Genomic DNA, 18475 nt, shown 5'->3' with positions numbered 1-18475 from the left:
GAAGATGATATAGCCATTGGCATAAGCCACAGGAGCAGTATATACATATTTTAAAAAAATTCTTTAGAAGATGCAGTATCTGACAAGAAATCTTCACTATATTGCAGTGCGTGAGGCAGTTAATGGATTAACAGTATGACAGTATTCTCATCTGTGAAAATTAAAAGAATAGCATGAGGACTGCCTACTCTGACACATTTTTTAAAACTGTGATATGTAATTATTTGGCTTTGGCAAAAGTAGTACACATGATGTTTTGTGCTATTATTATCAATTAAGAGAGCATCTTTAAGAATACTTCCTGGAAAGATAACAGGCTAGCTACTTACCTATCAAATTTTACACTCACTAACTCAAAATACTGAGGAAATTAGATAAATTCCCTATTTACTTATGTAAACTGATTAGTATGATTAGAATCATTTCATAGTAAAAGTTGTATATAAATCTTAGTCCAGCTATTCCTACATTATAAACTGATAAACATTTAGCAGACTTACACCAAAAATAATCCCTTTTCCTCCAGAAAATAAGATCTTAATAGTATATTGAAAAGCAACATTGACTGCTAGTATAATTACTATTCCTAAAACCTTAGAAAATGTCACTGAAATGACAAAAGAAAAAAAATTTATAATACAGATTTTGATTTTAAATTACAATAATCATAGAATAAAATATTTTTGTAAAATGGTTGATAAAATTATTATATGTTGGATAGTAAGTGATTTATAGCTTCTCTAAAGATGTTAACAGGCATAAATTGAAAACACTGCCATTTCCATTCAAAATGAAACCATCTTAGATATTTTAAGAATCCAAACAAATTATTCATTCTTCTAAGCATTATTTTATAATGCATGTGTGCATGTGAGCGTGTATGTATGTGCGTGTGTGTAAGAGAGATAAACAGAAAATAAGCTGTCTTAAAACCTAACAGCACCTTTCTAAACATTGAAAAGATGACCTTAAAGGAGTAAGTGTTTCAATGAGTATCTATAGGGTAAAATGTAATTTTTTAAAAGCTCTTACTGATTCCAATATTGTGAGTTACAAACATACTATTTCAATATTCTTTTTTAAAAGACTGACAGTCTTAAGATAAATGTACTCACAGAGCTAGCAATGTACAAATTATTATTTTTTTTTGTATACCTATATTTCTATCTGTAGCTTTTTAGTCTACTAGGAAAAAACAACATGAAACCAGAATACAAAAGTCACGGATCAACTCCAGACTGTGGAGACATGACATGTTATAGACAACATAGATCAACTCCAGACTGTGGAGACATGACATGTCATAGACATGACAAAGAATTACCTTTAAAATAGTTTGATAAGTACTAAATTACTGTCTTAAAACATCAATAATGCTGTATTTCATTTCTGCCAACACATTAGTTACTGTAGAAAGAGTACTAGTATCTTAATACTATTGATAGCCTAAAAGGAATGAAACATCATTGAAGAAATATAATTCTATATAGATTAAAATATATTCCATGCAGAAAATATCTGTAGAAAATTAGGAATACTACCCCAAGTACACTCAAAGTCTACCATTTAGACATAAAACCAGGTGAGTGTGTCAATTCGAAAAGTACTATGGTTACACAAAGCAACAAAAGCTTAAGGGTAAAGATGAATTTCTGCTTCCATTACTCCCACCCATCTAAATCACCTTCAAGAAACCAAATGAACAATTAAAACTGCACCAAGAACTTTTTAATATTAGAAATGTTCAAAATTGATATCACAATGCTATTTATTTGCTCCAGTGTGATAAAAATGAATATGACTGAAGTAATACACCATTGATAGGAAGTAAATATTGGGGGAAGGAAGGTATGGGGTGGTATTTTGTGAAGGTCTTAAAGTTTTAACCTTCACTGGTGAAAATTATAATATTTTCTTCAATGTCTAAAATTATACACTTGGCAATCTGCATTAAGAATCAAATATAAAGCATTTTTATATGAAATAAGCACATAAAATAGCATGAACTCATGGAAATATAGCCAGAAATTTTCACTCAGTTTACCTTAGAACAAGTCAATTTAGAAGTTAGATCTTACATCTATAGGACTATTATTTAAATGTAGTTACTATGTTACTATTTATTAATGTTTTATGACTTTGCATCTCTACTGGATATCTGTTTATTAATCCGAAGCTTTCTTATAATTTGTCAGGTTTTGGTATGAAGATAATGTGGCCCTCACAGGATGAACTGGGAAGTATACCCTCCTCCATTTTTGGAAGGAGTTTGGGTACAGTGAGTACTATTTGGTAAAATTTACCAGTAAGCCCTTCGGACCTAGAGTTTTCTTCATGGGAAACATTTTCATTAAAAATTCAAATTCTTTAATAGACATAAAGATACTCAGATTAACTATTTCTCCTAGAAGGAGATTTAGAACTTTCAAGGAATTTGGTGTCTTTCCAGGCATTTGGCCACTTCATTTACACTGAATTTATTGGTATGAAATTGCACATATTTCCTTACCAATCTCTGGATTTCTGTAGAATTAAAGTAATAATCTCCTCTTACATGCTTATTATGGTAATTTGTGTCTTTTCTCTTTTTTGTTATCACTGTGGCTGTGTTTACCAATTTTATCGATCTCCACAAAATGAGGATTTTACCAATTTTCTCCGTTGTTTTTATGCTATTTCATTGATTTGTTATTTCAATTCCACAGCTTACTCTGGATTTAATTTGCTCTTCTTGTTTCTCATGGTGGAAGGTGAGGCCATTGATTTGAGACATTTCTTGTTTCCTAACATAAACAATGTTTTACTGAATACTTTAGCAGCATTTCATAGACTTTTTTTTTTTTTTAAAGATTTGTATTTATTTCTTTGACAGAGAGAGATCACAAGTAGGCAGAGAGGCAGGCAGAGAGAGAGGAAGGGAAGCAGGCTCCCTGCTGAGGAGAGAGCCCAATGCGGGGCTCGATCCCAGGACCCCGGGATCATGACCTGAGCCGAAGGCAGAGGCTTAACCCACTAAGCCACCCAGGCGCCCCAGCATTTCATAGACTTTAATATGTTCTATTTTCACCTTTTTCTTTTCAGTTTAAAATAGTTTCTCATTTTTTGTTTCTTCTTTAATCCATGGGTCATTTTAAAGTATATTGTTTCACTTTCATATATTTGTAGTTTTTTCATCTACCTTATTATTTTTAATTCTATTATACTAAATGAACATGATTTTAATGATTTCAATTTTTCTAAAATTATGATTGATTTTATGGCACAAACTATGGTTTGTTTTGGTGAATATTTTACGTGTCCTTGAAAAGAATGGTGTTGTGGTGTTGAGGAGCACACCTGGATATCTACTTTGTTGATACTATTACAGCCGTTTCAGCAATCTTGTAATTTGGTGCTAACATTACTTTTCCATCTTTTTGCTAACACTTCTGGGTCTTTATATTTAAAGTGGGTTTTTAATAGTGTAGAGTTTGATCTTGCTTTGTGATCTAATTTGACAATCTTTGCCATTTATTTGGGGTATTCAAAGGACTGCATTTAATATGATTACTGACATAGCTGGGTCTAAATCTGTCACCCTGTTATTTTTTTTTTTTTTCTATTTCCCCCATCTGTTCTTTGTTCCTCCTTTTCTCTTCTGTCTCCTTTTGGATTGAAAATTTTTAAAATTTCATTTTATATTCCTCTTTGGCTTAACTATCTAGGTTACTGTTTTTGCTCTGGTATTTCCTTTAGAATTTATAGCATGTATCTTTATCTTATCAAAACTTCACCTCAAGTAATATCATAACACTGCAGGTAGAGTATAGTAACTTGCAAAAAGATTCTGTCTCCTGACCTTTGTGCTACTGTTGTCTGCATTTTATTTCTGCATGTCAGAAATCCTACAAAGCATTTTTATCATTTTTGATTTGCATAATAACCTCTTAAAGAGAATAAAAAAATTTAAAAAGTTTTGATATCTACCTACATATCTACCATTTCTGGTATCCTTTATTCCTTTGAGTAGACCCATATTTCCATTTATATCACTTGCTGTTGCATGAAAAACTTTTAATATGTCTTGCGGTGAAGGTTTGTAAGTGATGAATTCTTTGAGTTTTTGATGTGTGTAAAGCATTTTCCTTTTGTTTTGAAAAGATATTTTTGCTGGATATAAAATGCTAGGTTGACAATTTTTTCTTTCAGTACTATAAAGGTATTGTTCTACTGTGTTCTGGCTTTCACTGTTTGTAAGGAAACCATTGCTATCACTTTTATGTTCCTCTGTATTTAATGTGTTCCCTTCCCACAACCTCTGGTTGCCTTTAAGATGTCCTGTATCACTAATTCTAGTTTTAAGCAACTGAAATATGTGCTTTTACATAGCTTTCTTTCATTTTCCTTCTGCTTTCAGTTCACAGAACTTCTGGGATATGTATATCTATATCTATATCTATATCTATATCTATATCTATATCTATTAGAGGGTTTGTAGTTGACATCAAATTTGGAAATATCTGTACCATTATTTCTTCAAATATACTTTCTGTCCATGCTCCTTCTTCTGGGACTATTACACATAATCAGTCTGCCTGAAGTTGAAGCACAGTTCACGGATACTCTGCTCCTTTTCTGCCCATCTTTCATATTGAGCAGTTTCACTGCTGTATCTTTAAGTTCATTATCTTTTCTTCTGCAAGATCAAATCTTTTGGTAAACCAATCCAGAGTATTTTTTTTATCTCAGACATTTTATTTTTTTCATCTCTAGAAGTTCCACTTAGGACAAGGAAGAATTGAAAAACTCTTTTCAACATGTTTATACTTTCATTTACCTTCTGTAGCACATAGAACCTGTTTAGTAACATTTGTTTTAATACCCTTGCCTACTAAATCTATCACCTGTGTCATTTCAGAGTCTGATTCTACTGACTGCATTCTCTTCATTTTGCATTATATTTTCTGGCTTCTCTATGCCTCAGATTTTTATTTGGATGCTAACTACTGTGAAATTTATGGTGGGTTATTATTATATTCCTTGTAATATTTTTGAGCCTTTTCGAGTAGTTATGTTATTTGAAAACAGTTTAGACTTCTCAAGGCTTGCTTTTAAGCTTTGTTAGGCCCTCCAGATGTGTCTTTGGGATTAGTGTAGCCCCACTACTGAGGCAATGCCTTTTGAGTACTTTTCCTGATGTTCTGTGCATTACAAGATTTCTCCACTCTGTTACAAATGTAATCTATTCTTGGCCCTGTGTGCTTCGACAATTGTTTTGCCTACTCCTTTCTGGTGGATCTTTTCTAAGCCTCACAGTCACACATTAATCAGTATTTACCTTAAGATTCAGAGTAGGGTGTTCCCTGTACACCTCTCTTTCTCTAGGTAGTTCACTACCCTTTGGTACCTTGTCTTAGTTACAAACACTTCAGCTTCTCCCAAATTCTCAATTCTGTTTCCTTAATTCAGAGCAACTGTGGAGTTTCCACCTAGGTTTCCCCTTTTCCAGACCTGGAAAATCTCTGGGCCATAAGCTAAGGCAACTAAATGGCTCCCCTTGTTTGTTTCCTCTCTAAGGAATCTCTGTTCTTACTACTTGCTATCTAATTTCTAAAAATACATGAAATTATTTTTTGTTTCACGTATTTTTCCAAGTATTTGTTTAAGGCAAGAGGGTAAATCCAGTCACTGTGATTCTAATGGCTAAAACCAAGATCACTATCTAAATTCATAAGAAGCAAAACAACAAAAAAAAAGTGAATTTTTAAAATCTGCTCTGATTTTAGTGTAGAAAATAGATTTACAGGTCAAAACTTCCAATGAGATTAAAAGAAACCTTTATTAAAAATATTCTTTTTTATATTTTTAGGATCTTGAGTAGTGAACCACAGTGCTTAGGAACTAAAAACTTTGAAAATAAAAAGCATGAAAAAACAAAAAACAAAAAGTATGCAGCAATGAAAACCAAGGAAATTCTTTTAGCCATGCTTACAAAGACCACATGCAAACATTTATAAAGTATTCCAAGTATTATAGTTACTCAATATAAATTGCTGTTTTAAGTAACTGAAAGCATCGATATGAAGACATGACATATTTTGTCTTAAAAACAAGCAAAACCACTTATACATTTCCTAGCTCTATTCATTGAATTAGAAATCATGACCTTGCTGATCCTCAGATTATAGTTACTAGATACCGTTTCACACTGAAAGAAGCCACATTTCATAAGAAAAAAAATCTTATTCTAAGTTTGAAACAAAAATATACAAGATTAATAGTTAATACATTTTTGTAACAGAAAGCAGGGAAGCTACCAAGACTATTATCAAAAAAGAACTCAGGAACCAAAAGGAGGTGGTTCATGACCAAAATGGGAGAATTTGAAAATCAAAAAGGACAATAATGTCAGTGTATTGAAGTGCATCAAATATGTTTAAATCTTTAAGTATATAGTGAAACTAAAAGCAAGAACAGATTGGTCACCACTGGGATTATTACAGAACACCTTTAGAATAAATACTGAAATAAAAGATAAGAATCATTTATGCTTTCCTTTATTAACTATACTACTATTTAACCAAATAGTAGGTGAGAAGTTTCTCTTTACACTAAAGTGCCTGAGCTAATAAAAGAGAAGGAATTATAGAATTAGAACATCTTCATTTTGCAACCTGTATGTATTAATAAATCTAGGCTTTAAACAGCACTGGGTGCTAACCTCACAGACACTAACACTCCAACTGACAGAAGAGCATCAGCATCATTTAAGAAGAAATCTGGCTAAAAATGAAAAATGAACCTGAATTTGGTCAAGCCTCAGTAACCTATCTATTTTACAGGAAACCTAAGGAGGAGTTAAAAAAAAAAAAAATGTTAAACACAAGTGTTAAGCCCTAGATTTTTCTGGAACATGAGAACATTTTTTCTAGAACCAGAAAAATCTAGTCTTTGAGAAACTATCTTCAGTGAATACATGGCCAAAAGGAAGGAATGAAATAAGAAAGGGAGAGCAAAGAGTAAGAGGAGTGGCCTACAGTTTAAAAGAAAAATAGAAGACATTAATCAATCACTGTTAATCCTTATTTGGATCTTAAAGCAAGCAAAACTATAACTGTCTACAGTATACTATCATTTGTTTATAATATAGAAATAGGATTTATTTAGGATACATTTATTAATTTGCTCATAGATGACAGAATACCTCTAGAAGAATAAATGAGAACCTGGTAACACGGGTACCAGAATTAAGGGGATTAGATGGCCAAATAACAGGAATGGAAAAGAGATTTTTTTTAAAATCTTTTGAGATATATGATTATCTATTTTATTTATATATGTGTGTGTGTGTGTGTGTGTGTGTGTGTGTGTGCGCGCGCTATTGCAATTACAAAGGTTGCCTCAACTAAAATCACCAATTAAGTTCTTAAAGAACCTGCTCTGAATTAGAAAAATGACAAGAATAGTATTTGATTAGTAAAAATAATATTACCTCATCATACGTGTATCTGTAGTCAGCTTTCTTTGATTTGAGGTCCCATAACACTACTGTTCCTGATTCAAAGCCAATCAAAAGCTGTAATAAAAGACAATTTCACATGACCTAGGAATGACATTATGTGAAACATTTATATGCTGACAATAAAGATAACTATTATCATTCATATGCTTCAAGGATAAAGTTATAATTAATTAAACATCTGCATTGGTAATTACATAAATGACAAATGAGAATAGTGCACTGCATATTAATATGCCTTTGATGATTATGGACTTAACTTATATAGCTAATTATTGAGAAAGAAAATAGTAACATTTTGAAGTCCTGAGTATATATTTTCATTAATTAATATAACATAATAAATTAAAATAAAAATTAACATTTGTATGTGCTTTGGAGTTTACAAACTTTCCTAAGGTAAAACATTATCAGGCAATGTCATTTACTCATCTATTGAAAAGTTGCAAGTTATATCTAGCCTAGATCCTTCTCATAAGATTCAGACTCTTACTTCCAGTGGTGACGGCTCCCTTTATCTACTCCACAAGAACCTCAAAATAAATGTGTCCCAAAGTGAATCCATTATTTTTTCCCTACCCTCATCTTCTGGTGTTCCTTACTGCAGTGTCTCTCTCAGTATTACTTATCTTTGTGTTCATTAAGTCACTCAGACAAAAACCTTGGTGGCATCATCCTTAACTCTAGTCTCTCCCTCCTAAGATAAAATTATCTAGTCATTTTTAAAATTACATTCTGTTATCTCTCTTCTTTCCCTCACCTCCAATATCTCTCTCCTTGTTCAAGACACAAAGTTCTCCTTTCTGGTCTCTTGGTCTCCCTGACTCCAGTCTTGCTCCTTTACTATAGCTAATATTTAACAATTCTGAAATGCAAACCTGATCATGTAATGCATGCTTTTAAAATTTTTTTAATGCCCTACCATTACTTTTAGAATAAAGTCCAAACTTAGTAATATGACCTACAAGATTTATCATGGTCTGACCTCTGCTGACCTTTATAGCTTTGTCCCTTGCCACATCCCTCTTATTCAATACACTCTAGCACATCTTTCAGTTCATGCTTTCTCTTATTTTTGCTGTCTTCCTGGGCCATATTTGAAGTTATCCTCTTTGCCTGACCAATCCTACTAACTTTTCCAATGTTGTTTTAGCTATCATTTCCTTTAAGAAGCCTTCCCTGACCTACCAAATGTAAATCAATCCCATTTCTATGTGCTCCAACAGCACTGTGTACATTTTTGAATCTGAAGGGTCACTACACAATAATGGCCTTTTCCTTAGCTGAATTCTCTTATGGACTATAACACTAGTTTATTTAGGCAAGGACTCTTTTTATATCGTTCACCACTACCGTAAGGCACAGAGACTGAATGATATGTTGTAGGTACTTAATCTGTTTTTTTGTGAATGAATATCCAACCTCTACTGCCCACAAATCTCCACCTTGACTTTTTCAAATCTCAATATCCCCTTTGCTTGAAACCTCCTATCCTTTTATTCACTGAATGATCTATTCATTTTTTAAGTCCCAATTTGGTATTTCTCCCTTGGGTAAGCCAGCCCCCAATTCTTCTAGATAGATTAAGATCCTCCTTCTCCTATGTTAGCACATGCATTTTCATCTATATGTCTCTAATATCCTGCCTAGTGCACAGGACATGCTCAATAAATGTTTATTTAGTGAATACATATATGATTAGTAGGTAGCCAATACTTCTTCATGTAATCTGGGGATATGAACAAAGTTCGGGCAGACCTAGTTTTTTTTGTTTGTTTTTAAGATTTCCATATATTTGAGAGAGAGCCAGAGAGAGAACATGAGCAGAGGGGAAGGACAGAGGCAGAAGCAGACTTCCCACTAAATAGGGAGCCAGATGTGGGGCTTGAGCATCCTGTCCTGAGCAAAGACAGACGCTTAACCACTGAACCACCCAGGTGTCCCCAAACCCAGTAATTTTAATGAAATAGTAATTTAGTGGAGTTCAGACTACAGGGATACTTGGAGGGGCAATAACTGAAGCTAACAAAACTCTCCTCACCTTTGTAGGAAGTACAGTTAATTTTGCTACACAAACTGTTCTTGCCTAGGCAATGTGACATATATACTCCTTCTAGGAAAAATTGTTATTTGTTTCCTTTATCTTTTCCTAGTCCTTCTAAATATCTTAGACATGTGACTAACTGAGCACTGGAATGGCTCAGGGCACAGGTCAATTAAGCTCTAGTCTTAATATCTGTTACTTAGAAGTCATGTAACATTAAGGAAATAATTTTACCCTTCCAGATCTTAATAACAAGAGGGTTATAGTAAGTTTTAACCCCCTTCAGCCAGCTCTAACATCCTAAGAATGTTAGAAATCTATGCCAACAGGTTAGGCTTTAATCCACATAACCTCCTAAGTATTAAAAAATCAAAAAGCTAACTTAAAGACATGGTATTTAAACTTGGGAAATTCAATGTTTATTTTCACTAGAATCTTTCATAACTCAGAGATGCTAATTTATATTCTGTTGGCTAGTTTCCTTTTATTTTTTCTTTCATAAAAGCATTAACGGGCATGCTGAATATGAATTAACTCTCTACAACATCAATAACTCTGGGGATGAAATCAGAAGAATCAGTATTCAAAATCCCAGCTTCATCAATATGTAGCTTTGTACCTCTGAAACACATAATTGCACCAAGTCTTTGCCTCATCATCTGTAAATCAGGGAAGATAACTAACTTAAAAATTGTTAAGATGATCGAATAAAATAGTACATATAAAGTAGAAAGCACAGTGCCCAAAACAAAGGAGAATTCAGTAAGTGGTAGTTATTATTGTTACCATCATAAGTAATTTTACACTAATACCTAACTTCCTTCACTAAAACCTTTGCTTAATGTGGTGGCATCTACCATAAGGTTAGCTTTGGAAGAAGCTGCCCTGTCACTTTATACCTTTCTTTAGCAACACAGTGTCACAGAGATCTTTGGAAAACAGTAGAGTCACTGATATAAAGTGGATTTTTCTATTAGAAATCAAAGGTTAGACAATATTATCTATTCTAGTGCCTTAGTATTTCAAAAATGTTTGAGTGAGGTTAACTCCTCAAACTAAGGAGAATAACATAATACCAGGTTTCAAAAAAATGAGGATGATAGTAAGTATTATACACAACTTATTTATATAATAAATTAAGTATATACTGAGGCATTACTATTTATATGTTGGGTATTATGGGAAACATAAACCTTCATAAATATTTTTCTCTATGCTTTTGGGGGTCTTTCAAGTTCAGGGGAAGTGAGATATGTACATATTTCTAATACATAGCAATATGTGACAAATACTATAAAACTTGTACAACTAAGGTGTTAATGAATTTGGAAGTGAGAGAAAGCATTTTTAGTCAGGATTATCAGCAAAGATATCATGAAAGAAATACATTTAATCTGAGTTTCATAATGTGGGTAGGTATTCAGCAGAGAGAGAATAGTGGGAAAGCATTTCAAACAGAGGGACTCACATAAAGGAGCTATGGAGGCATTAATGAGCAGCTCACACATGAAAAATAACTATTTACTTCAGCACAGCATTCAGATAAAGATGTTCTGAAAGACAATAAAACCTAGGGCTATGTTTTCAGGAAACTTTATTTTGTTAGCTACTGTTGAACCACTGAAAACTTTTTTTAACAGGAGAGCAATAATATTAAAACAGCATTCTAGGAAGATTGATGTGGATGGCTCATCAATGGGTTGGAACACTTTGAACTTTAGTAGTCATAATAAGACTGAATAGAAAAGAGACACTGCAAAGAAAGGATTGAAATGACTTATCGACTGAATCCAGGTAGAAGGGAGGGAAGTTTTCAATTCTCTTACCATGCCTCCCACCCAAAGTCTTGGCTTCTATACAAGAACTTTGTAGCAAGGAAAATAGAGTGGAGGTACATACAGGCTACTGTAACTTGCTCTGTGTGAAGTTTCCCTCAAAACATGAATTTGTATGATTATAAGCTAACTCCAAACAGTATAGCTATCCTTTTGTTTTCCTACCAGCAAATAAAATAATAGTGTTAACATACAGGCTAGACCGTTCCCACCAACTGAGGGAAGAAAAAACCTCCACAAAATCTAGAAATGTCATTTCACTGACTTCTGATAGTGATAAACATCTGGTGTTTATGTAGGCTAATATCATAAAATTATGTAAGTAGAGAAATATCATTAAATAGAACTACTTAAGAGATTGAATTAGGAAAGAGATGCATGGAAAAGGAAATTTTATTATTTTTAAGTGTATTAACAAGTCTAAACAACAATTAGATACTGGCTACATGAAACTGGTTTGAATATAAAAAATGAAGTACTATTTTAAAAAATATATTATTAATCTAGGCTATCTAAGAAGAAAATTTTAAGGGAGATGAGATATAGACAACTCTAACATAAGGCATTATGTGATAAATATTACAAAAATTGTATAAGGGCTGAAAATAATTCAAAACCAAAAGAAAACAGTTTTTGCCAGGATTACCAGAAAATCTTAATAAACTAAAAATAAATTATTAATTTTATAAGCACTTACTAAATTTTATTTGTCTTAGGGGTTTTTTGTTCTTTAAAATTGTAAATTATTCTAATTCTTTCACTTGTTCTTCATAATATATAAATAAACCAGTACATGTCTTTGACGTACAACTTTTGTTAGAAATCTCAATTTTGCAAAGTAAATGTATGTGATACTAGAACACTTTGATTATTTTAAAAAATACCCAAATCCATGCATTTAATAAATACATATTTTTAGAAAAAAAAATTCTACCTTTCCTTCATCCATTGGGTTATCACTTATATGGACAACTGGTCCTGGATGAGATTTAGATGACCTAAAACAGAATAGTTAAGTTTTTTTCTCAATTAAATATTTCAATACAACTATATACTCATCACAATGAAAACAACGAATGAAAAATAAATATATATTTATTAAGGAGGAAAACAATTCAGTAAGTGATCAATAAGAGATATATAGTTCTTAATATGGATTAAGATAGGACTCAGAAGAAAAATACGGATAGGGGTTAAATACGTGGGTTAAATATGTGATAAGGACCAGGGAGTGCATTTGTGATGAGTACTGGGTATTGCATGGAAGTGCTGAAACACCATATCATTTTGTACCCCTGAAACTAATATTACACTATATGTTACCTAATTGGAATTTAAATAAAAACTGAAAAAAAGGGAAAAAAAAGGGAATGGGAAGAAAAACAGTGACACTGATACAAGTCAGCAAAATTTTTAAGTATACTTTCTATATAAGAGAGAATCTTCAATTAAGGATTTTAGCACACACACACACAAAAACCCCTATTCTCATGGTATAATCCTCAGAATTAATATTTTTAAATACAGCATCATCTAAAATATTGCTATTTTATTTTACTCAACTCTAGCCTCCAAATGGGGCATCTCATCCAGTTTCATAGTTCACATGAAAAATAAGAAAAATTCTATTATGTTTTTTAAAAAGTCAACAAAAATAATGCTACTGTACTTGGTCAGAGAAAAAAAAAGTCATACAGCTAAGAATGGAGCTGAACTTATGCCCACACAGTAGGAATAAGCACCTCCCTATTCATAAATTCTGAGGGCTGAGACACCAGTCCAGTTGATGAGAGATCTTTGTGAAACCATAAAGACATCTGCACTAAGCCTACCCACTAGATATCATGATCACCTCACAGAACAGAGAGGAAAACCCACACCTTATACTAAGGGAGTGAGATATGATAACATCCTTGTCACAGGAAAGAAAACCAAGTTTAATACACTATCACAGGTGCACCAAGACATTGCTGAAGAGAGATGCTATCAATTTATCTTTAATGTCAAATCCTGTGGAATGAAACAATACAGAACTATTTGTTTAAAAAAAAGAAACACTGAAAATTAACCTTGCCAATATCCTTAAATTTTGATTTTTATGTCTAAATAATATAAGAAATAACTTGAGGTAAGATATAAAGATGAGATTCTAACACTGAGTGCAGAGTTGGTGCTAAAGATCCTTACAGCCTTACAGCTCAACCATGTTCTTGATGTTAAAACAATTATTATATCAAAATTAGGGGAAATTAACTGTCAAATTCTGTATTTATTACACTGCAAACATTTACATTATATTTGTCAATTAAAACATATCAAGTAGTGGTTTAGATCAATGTTTTCTAATCACTGGAGGCAACCCAATGGGGTATGAGCAACATTTGAAAGAAAAATAAGCAGAAGATAAAAACACAGGGGGAAAAAAAAACAAAACTGGAGTGTTTTTCACCTAAGAATTATTTCATTGAACTTGTGCTACAGCTTGTACAGACATACACATGTCATATATGCACATGTTCTTCTATCTATAAAGACTTAAACTTACAAACTGCTAATAACAATTAGAAAAGGTTAATAAACTGTGTTTAATATCAAGAATGTCTGACATATTTAATTCCATATGGATTTACTAACTAGCTATTATACAAAGATATCATATATGGTACCGACACTTTCAGACATGGAATATGTGCTCAAACTCACAGTTCAATGGCTTTATTCCACATAATGACGTAGCCTGAGAGTGTGAAGGACTCCACATTGACAATATGTATATTACCTCGCTCAGTGCCCACATAGAGCCACTTACTCTGGAAAGGCAGATGGCAAAATGTAACCCTGCAAGAGAAAGTATATCCAAAAAGATAATTAGAAAAATGTCTGTAAATTTTATTAATTACATTTGAGGGTTAAACATGATATATAATTTAGGAAATGTAAAAATGATATACAACCAGATTTACTTACTCATTGTGATTAATTTTTAATAAGCAAACTTAACTGATATGTCAAACATGAGACCCTACAGTAAATAGACAGCATGGCCTGATGGAAAGATGAGCTTTAAAGTTAGCATTTCAAATCTATGTCAGTCATTGTGCTACTTTAGGCACATCACAATTTTTTTTCATTTTTTAATGTAAATTCAATCAGCCAACCATCAGTACCTCATTAGTTTCAGATGTAATGTTCAATGATTCATCAGTTATGTATAACACCCAGTGCTCATCACATCATGAGGCACATCACAAATTTAACCATTAAGCCACAAACTATGAGTCTAAGACTGACCCCAAGGTACTATTACATTTCTTCAGAGTTATTAAACACACTAATCTTTCTCATCATCTGTACCTACTATCCCTTCCAGACAAAATGCTCCTCCAGTTGGTATTTTTCTTCTATTCAAGATTCAGTTCAAATACCACATTTATTCAAACTGAAATCCCAATACTTTGCATCTCTATTAGGCTAGACTTTTAAGATAGGTCGGGTCTACCTTCTAGACCCTACCTTTAAGACAGTTAGGGTCTACCTTCCTCGCTAACTTGTAAGCCTCAGGGAGGGCAGAGATCCTCCACACTGAGGCTTAGACAACTATCTCTTCCTATGTCATGATGCTATGATAAGCCTGGATTAACAAATTATAATTTACATGCATATATTAAATTTTATTATCATTCCAAAAATTTCAAACACTTTCTATTATTAGTTCATTTGACTTCATGATCAAAAATGGACATTATCTTGTCCTTTTTACAGCACTTATTTTTAGTAAAAAAAATCAGTATATTATGAAATCATATCATGGTCTTTCTTTTCAGACAACCTATCATGTCTCTCAAAATATACTATTTAAAATTCCCATAGCATAGCACTTCAAATAATGCACAATCATAATCAGTGCTAGACTGTCAATATGGACACTAGGTTTTAGGCAAGATATAGTAAACACAGTGTTATTCCCATTACCACAATTTCATTACAGAAAATTTTCAAGATGAAAATACTTACCAAATAAATGTACATGCAACTCATGTTCTATTTCCTCAAGGGAATGTTCATTTAGATAATTACTTAAGGTTCATTATCTATATTTTTTGTTAAGGGTTTTATATAGTAACAGGTCATCTTTCTAAGGGATTTATATAAATTTAACTAAAGCAGAGAAATGTCTACTGAATCAAAAAACATTTTATAGTACTCTTTTACCTCACACAGCAGTAAGTCCACAGTACCTTTCTGAAAACTCTAGGGCCATAGGGGTTTCAGAATTCTGAATTTTCCAAATTTTTTTTTAAGATTTTTATTTATTTATTTGACAGAGAGAGATCAAGTAGGCAGGGAGGCAGGCAGAGAGAGAGGAAGGGAAGCAGGCTCCCTGCAGAGAAGAGAGCCCGATGCGGGGCTCGATCCCAGGACCCTGAGATCATGATCTGAGCCGAAGGCAGAGGCTTAACCCACTGAGCCACCCAGGCGCCCCTGAATTTTCCAAATTTTAAAGAAGTACATAATGCAAATTGTGTATATCACCTAAAATGGAGGTAGTATCTCACAAATGCATTATATATCCTAAAGTATAATTGTGGCAGTCTTTTTTCTAACTGAGATATAATTTTCATGTAATACTAAATTAGTTTCAAATGTGCACCATAATGATTCAATATGTGTATATATTGCAATATGATCACCACAATAAATCTAGTTGAAATATCCATCACCATACATACAGTTATAAATATTTTTCTTGTAATTAGAACTTTTAAGATCTTCTACTCCTCTAGCAACTTTCAAATATAAAATACAGTATTATTTATTAACTATAGTCACTGGCAGTTTCTTAAGAAGTTAAATATAAAAATACTCTATGATGGATCATTCAATTCTTAGGCATTGACCCAAGGAAAAGAAAAACATAGCTCTATATGTTTATAAAAAATAAAAATTAAAAAAAATTAAAAAAAAATAAAATTTAAAAAAAGTAACCAATAAAAAAACAAACAACAACAACAACAAAAAAAAATAGCTCTATACAAGACTTATACACATATGTTCCATAGCAGCTTTATAATAGCCAAAAACTGGAAACAATCCAAGTATCCATATGTCCGTCAACAGGTAAATGGATGAAAAATTGTTATGTACCTATAACAAGATACTATTTAATAGTAAAAAGGAATAAACTACTAATATGTGCAAAAACATTGATGAATCTCAAAGTCCTTATCATGAGGGGGAAAAGCCAGATAAAAATACATATTGTATAATTCTATTTTTATATAATTTATATACAATAGGAAATGCAAACAAATCTATTTTAACAGAAAGCAGATCATGGTTACCTAGAGATTGTGGAGATGGAAGTTAGAAACAGAAGAGGGGAGGGATAACCACAAGGAAACATTTTGGGGTGATTTGTATGTTTGTTACCTTGATTATGATGACAGTTTCATGGGTATATATATGTGTCAAAATTTATCAAATTGACACTTTAAGTATGTACAGCTTTTCATATGTAAATTATACCCTCAATAAAGCTGTTTTAAAATTTTGTGTTTTCAGAGATTTGTGGATTTAGCAATTATGAAAAGAGATTGCGATTTTCTGATAATATGTAGGCATAAGCTCTGGAATTATACTGCCTATATTTAATTTCCAGCGCTGTCACTCATGAGCCTGAGAATTTAGGTAAACCACTCAATCTCTCAGAGCCTCAGTTTCAAAACAGTAAAGGACATCTACCCTGACAGTGTTCCACTGAGGATCAAATGCTTAAAATGGCCCCTGAAACAGATAAGTGTTCAACAAATGTTAGCTAATTATTACTAAGTGATAGTCTACCACCTAGAAGTTCAAGGCAAATTTTAACTATCTGAAGTACATAAAAGAGCAGCAACAAACTAGGTATAAAATGAACAATCAAATAAACATAAAAACAACCATTTTATTCGAAATGTGTGATAAACTAGAACATGAATAGAGCAAAATGTCTTGAAAATTGGAAAATAACTTTAACATAAATAAGCCAAAATAATGACCAGATAACAACAACAACAAAATCAGAAATACCCAACTTCTGGATATATTCCACTACTTTGAAATTCTTCTTTATTCTTCACTGCTACAAAGCAGTAGTTACTGAATTAACACAATTACAATTACATGACCCATCTTTGACTTTAATTCTTACAAAATTATTTACATAATATGCTTCAAATACTTATACTTTAACAGCAGAGATTCTGGATATATTCATAAAATATTTTCTATTCCCAGTGCAACAGCATACTGCAGCTGTTTCTCAAATATTTAAGGGAATGAAGTAAGAATAAATTTTTCAATGTTCAGCAAAATATCTGGAACTTTTCCATAGATTCACTTTTTCAATATTAGCTGCCATCATAAGTTTTTTCTCAATTACAAAACCAACTTATATTGCTGAAAAATTTAAAGCATCTTTGTTTTTTGGAAGTGAAAACAAACTACTATTTAACATTTTAAGAAGGAACTTAATTAAAATGTTCATTTAATATCCATCACCAAGACTTTAACATGGTCCACAGAATGAGTCTTTCATAGAAATAACGGGAAAATTACTCTGCTCCATAACTATCCTCATTATTTGACTCAGTTAAAGGAGGGGGAAGTCAAATGTTATTACAATTGAAAATTTCTTAATTAGCAAATTATAATGGCTCTGAACAAATGAGAATAGGAATAGTAAGAAAACTAAAATTCCATATTGCAACCAAATAAAACATCATGCCACTGATTTAGGAAAAGGCCAATAAGAAAATGTGGTCCCCCAAGATATACTACTAGAAAGCAATTCAATCAACATGACCTACTAAGAACTGAAAGATCATAAATTTGTGGGCAATTTAATCAGTCACCAAAATATAAAACTGGTTGTTGAGACAAACTGGACTTATTATACATATTTAATGGACTCTTTTAATGTTTGTTATACAAAATGACTATATTTCATTGTTTAATAAAATAAAAATCGGGGGTCCCTGGGTGGCTCAGTCAGTTAAGTGTCTTCCTTTGGCTCAGGTCATGATCTCAGGGTTCTGGGATCGAAGCCCGTGTCCAGCT

The 18475-nt window shown here is 32.3% G+C and overlaps 1 protein-coding gene across 6 annotated transcripts in view; it reads right to left on the bottom strand.

Annotated features, from left to right (window-relative positions):
* STXBP5 (syntaxin binding protein 5) overlaps nucleotides 1-18475 on the bottom strand; it is a 170516-nt gene that overhangs the window by 107156 nt on the left and 44885 nt on the right. For all 6 annotated transcript variants that reach the window (XM_032873133.1, XM_032873135.1, XM_032873136.1 and 3 more), the window contains 3 exons: nucleotides 14081-14215; nucleotides 12312-12375; nucleotides 7472-7555 (listed from right to left, as the gene is read on the bottom strand). In XM_032873133.1, coding sequence (XP_032729024.1) covers nucleotides 7472-7555; nucleotides 12312-12375; nucleotides 14081-14215 — 283 coding nt within the window. The remainder of the gene's footprint in view (nucleotides 1-7471; nucleotides 7556-12311; nucleotides 12376-14080; nucleotides 14216-18475) is intronic.

This window comes from Lontra canadensis, unplaced genomic scaffold, assembly GCF_010015895.1.
Source record: "Lontra canadensis isolate GAN:19392208 unplaced genomic scaffold, GSC_riverotter_1.0 scaffold47, whole genome shotgun sequence".
Taxonomy (NCBI): domain Eukaryota; kingdom Metazoa; phylum Chordata; class Mammalia; order Carnivora; family Mustelidae; genus Lontra; species Lontra canadensis.
This window is presented reverse-complemented; position numbering and strand designations above follow the sequence as displayed.